This window comes from Hibiscus syriacus, unplaced genomic scaffold (assembly GCF_006381635.1).
Source record: "Hibiscus syriacus cultivar Baekdansim isolate YM2019G1 unplaced genomic scaffold, ASM638163v2 tig00116971_pilon, whole genome shotgun sequence".
Classification (NCBI taxonomy): domain Eukaryota; kingdom Viridiplantae; phylum Streptophyta; class Magnoliopsida; order Malvales; family Malvaceae; genus Hibiscus; species Hibiscus syriacus.
In genome coordinates this window covers 1,097,684-1,101,602 of record NW_024063495.1, presented here as the reverse complement: position 1 = coordinate 1,101,602, position 3,919 = coordinate 1,097,684, and the positions used below count along the sequence as shown (strand labels likewise).

Here is a 3,919-nt window from a genome sequence, read left to right as displayed (position 1 = left end):
TATATGTGCGTGTTTCTTTTTATCTTTGTTTCATTTAAAGTATTAAAATTAAAATTTTGTTAATTTTTCCTTTTGATTCATTCAATAATTTATTTTTCCTATCTAACATTTTTTGAACCTTTTCGGGGTACTATAAATCAATTAAAGGTGAGTAATTTAAATCAATTTTTTACTTTTTAATTTAACTTGTAATTTTCTTACTTAAGACAATGAAATTCAATTAGTACCGAAAAGGCAGTACAAGAGTGATAATTCTTCCTTTACTGTAACCGACTCCCGAGCCCGACATATATTTGGTAAGATGCAGATCAGTAAGAAAATAAACCGATATGTACGATTAACCTAGTTCTTATTTTAAAGATAAATGATTGGCGGCAATTCTAACCCACTTATTTAAGTCGAATCCCAATTCCGAGCCCACCCGAAAGACCGTTACGACAGCTAGTATCCTACATTTTGATCGATCGATCTGTCCCCCGCTGATCAATTTTCCGGAATTATACTCGAACAATATTGAAGCACAACCACCTTCATGGGCATTGATCCTGTGCTTGCAAACAGAAGGAACAATTGATTCTGCGAACTCAGCACCCTCTTCACTTCTACGGACAATACCATCTACTTGCTCTCGGGCAAGTTTTTCTGAACCACTGGCCTCGAGTCGCTTGATCATATCTTCGTAAAGTGCATTTGCCTAAATTAATTAAAGGAAAACTAAAATTAAGCACTAATATTTGTAATCAAACAGGCATATTAAAACAAATTATACCCTTTCACAATTAAGGAATAGGATTGAAAAAATTCTCTTTCATTAATATTTACCATTTAGGTTTCTAACTCGCACTGGAGTGTTCTATAACTCTAAATGACACTAATCTTCTCTCCATGGTGACAAGTTAAAGGAATATAAGTAAAATCAATCCTAGAAGTTGATGAAAACAAATAAGTTAATATGTTACCACTGAATTCCTCTAGTAGTCTAGCTACTCAAGAAGACACAAGCAAAGACGATGCTCTCTTTGTCCAAACCCAAAATCAGCCCAGCTCCGAGTAAACAGCTGATGGTTCTAAACCACCAAAATTAGTTGTTTAAGAACCTCCTAACAATTAAATACCATCATTCCAGGAATATTAACTACAGAGCATGCAACTCAGTGTTGATTATTATAGTAAGATTTTTCGCTTTCCATCCAAGAGAAAGTCACAAATAATGCCAACAGAGACAATTTGATAATGTTCAGACTTAGCTACATTGTATGCATGAAAAAACTCTTAATGAATCATAAACCCAACATGCTTAAAGTTCAAACATATATGGACCTAGCTATTTATCATTCTCCAATTCAACCAATCGAAATACACCTTGTTATCTAATAACAATATACCATATCTCATTAAGCCGTTCAGCATCCTGCATTTTTTGAAGCATCCAATGATCAACTAACATTTTATTTTCAGCCTCTAAATTTTTTACTCTAATAGTCACTTGTTCTAATTGAGCTTTGAGTTCCTAGTGCTCGATCATCACCAATTCCAAAGCTCTAATCTTTTCTTCTAAATCTGTTTTTAACTGAGAGCACTCGTCCCTGCCAGTTTAAACAGTCCATCAGTTATTAATTTCACAGTGACTTCAATTCCAAGAAAAGAAAAACTAACACTCTTGCCCATCAAACCCTAAAAAGGACACAAACAAACCTGGTTTGGGTCAATTCCTTCTCCAATCTAGCAATAGCTGTTTCTTTCTCTTGTAGAGAAGCTTTTAAAGCTCGAGACTCAACTACCTCAACCACCAGTTGCTCCGACAATCTAGACTGTGCTTTGTAACATTGTTGAAGTTCCACTTCCAAGTTTTCAGCTCTCTTTCCATTCTGAACCCTACAAAGAAATTCACCAATTACTTATGTTACTCCAACTAATCAATTTTCTTTAAGTATCCATCTCTGATGCTTGTGTTCAATGTACATTTGAACATAATTATGAAGATATGATCCAAAAATCCATGAATAACTTAGAAACAACTGAACATACTTGGGTCAGGAACATACACGTACTCGACATGTACATAGCCAATTACAAAATATCTATGTTTTTCCGACTCTTCATTTCACTTTTAAGTACTTATGTCTAACACATACCAGACATGGGTGTAGGAAATAACCTTCCAAATACAGGAAAAAGCTTTTAAAGAATAATTGAATGGACTCGAATGAACACATACGGACATACAAGTATCGGTACTCACACAGGATCAAAAACATTGCATAGGGGCTGTCTATTCTAATGGAAAGCCAATGATTTATCCAATTCTTTAATCCAAACCCACTTGTTTTCACATACTTCTATTTCAACATTACCTTCTATTTTTAAAAAATAGCAACTCCATACATTGTTATGATAAAAATAAACCCAAACAAACAAAAAAACCTGAGAGATGATGGGCCTGGAAAGAGCAATATATGCAGGAGCATGAGTTCCTTCTTCGAGTAAATGTCGTTTCTTCAGCGCCTTCAGAGCTTGTTTTATAGCTTCCCTGGCTAACTCCTCTTGCGACCTGAGAAACATTGAAAACCGTCTGTTTCTTGGCAGAATTTCGTTGACATTAAAAGGTAAAAAATGGAATCCAATTTGCAAAATTTTCTAGTATAAGAAAAAGAAAGAATTTTGATCACTTACATAAAAAGATTGGACGGAGGTTAAAACTTACAGTGTAAGAATCGGAATTGAAATTCGAATTAGGGTTTTGATTTGGATTAGGATTGGGCTAAGTAATTGAGGGAATGAGAGAGAAAGGGTGAGGAAGAGAGTGCTTCAATGAGTTTTACAGTTTGAAATTGTGAAGTTTATCAAAGGGTCATTCTGGAAGAAGGATACTTTTTTCATACACGATTCCATTTCACACTTGCTCTTGATTAAATTTTCAAGATTAAATTTTTGAAAAGTTATAAATTGATTACTAAATTTAACAAATTATAATAAAATAATAATTTTTTAGTATAACTATCATATTAATTTATTAGTTAATTAATTCGGATAAGATATTACACAGGTAAATGAGATCCTTTCAACTCAATTTGCTCTATTTACAAATATAAGGATTTGAACATTTGATTTGCTTGAGTGGTCTAGTATCTCATCCAACTAAATTAACTGGTTGTTGATATAATAAAATAAATATTATATTATATTAAATTACTGTAAAAATAATTAATTTATAAAATGATTATTATATTTATAAAAAATAATTAAAATATTAAAAATACTATTTTATAATAATTTGATAAATTTAATAAATATTTTATATCTTTAAAAAGTTTAATAATTAAAACCAACTTTTAGAGTGCTTTCACTTTAGTCACCAAACTTTAAAATTTGCGGTACAATTATTAAATTTTTAATTCTTTTTTATGGAGGGATCATCAGTTAATTCGAAATTTCTAATGGTTGGAAGGATTTGTTTAGTCAGAAAATTAACATATTTTAGTTTAAAGTTGATCTGATAATTGACAGTAGCGGATCCAAAAGTTTTAACTTTTTAGTGTCAATTAGGATTTGAAGAGATTAAAAGCTTATCTGATGAGTTTGAACCAAAGAAAGAAAGAGAAGAAACTTGGTGATATTTTTAACTGGAGAAATCATTAAACAATGGTGTAAATGACGACAAAATAAGAAGACGATCTAATAAAAGTCTTGTCGTATCAACTTGAAATTGAAAAATGTTAATATTTTGACAAAATGAAGTATTCCTACTATTGAGATTGACCGACATTAGAAATTCAGATTTTTGTGATAGCTGTCAATTTGGAAAATTAGAGTTTTTGAAAGAAGAAGATTTTATTGTGTCATATTAATATTTCTTAACGACAATTAATGATAATGACTAATGAAAGATAATTAAAAGTTTAGTTATAATACAAGTTTT

General features: G+C 31.3%; 1 protein-coding gene across 2 annotated transcripts; it reads right to left on the bottom strand.

Annotated features, from left to right (window-relative positions):
• Nucleotides 1-1,152: 1,152 nt before the first annotated feature.
• Nucleotides 1,153-2,831, bottom strand: LOC120191928 (autophagy-related protein 16-like). Of its 2 annotated transcripts, none has more exons than XM_039194792.1 (4): nucleotides 2,705-2,817; nucleotides 2,425-2,551; nucleotides 1,696-1,875; nucleotides 1,153-1,586 (listed from the first exon to the last, which is right to left on the bottom strand). In XM_039194792.1, the coding sequence occupies exons 2-4, from the start codon at nucleotides 2,466-2,468 to the stop codon at nucleotides 1,511-1,513; spliced, it is 300 nt and encodes a 99-aa protein (XP_039050723.1). In that variant the 5' UTR covers nucleotides 2,469-2,551; nucleotides 2,705-2,817; the 3' UTR covers nucleotides 1,153-1,510. The 2 variants fall into 2 exon arrangements, with proteins under 2 accessions (XP_039050723.1, XP_039050722.1); XM_039194791.1 differs by having other exon boundaries at nucleotides 1,154-1,586; nucleotides 2,674-2,831.
• Nucleotides 2,832-3,919: the final 1,088 nt, after the last annotated feature.

Coding starts and splice junctions, on each gene's coding strand:
- LOC120191928 (XM_039194791.1), bottom strand. CDS start 2,468: ATGCTCCTGCATATATTGCTCTTTCCAGGCCCATCATCTCTCAG. Junction 1,876..2,424: donor CCAGGCCCATCATCTCTCAG/GTTTTTTTGTTT, acceptor ATTTCTTTGTAG/GGTTCAGAATGGAAAGAGAG. Junction 1,587..1,695: donor AAGGAATTGACCCAAACCAG/GTTTGTTTGTGT, acceptor TTAAACTGGCAG/GGACGAGTGCTCTCAGTTAA.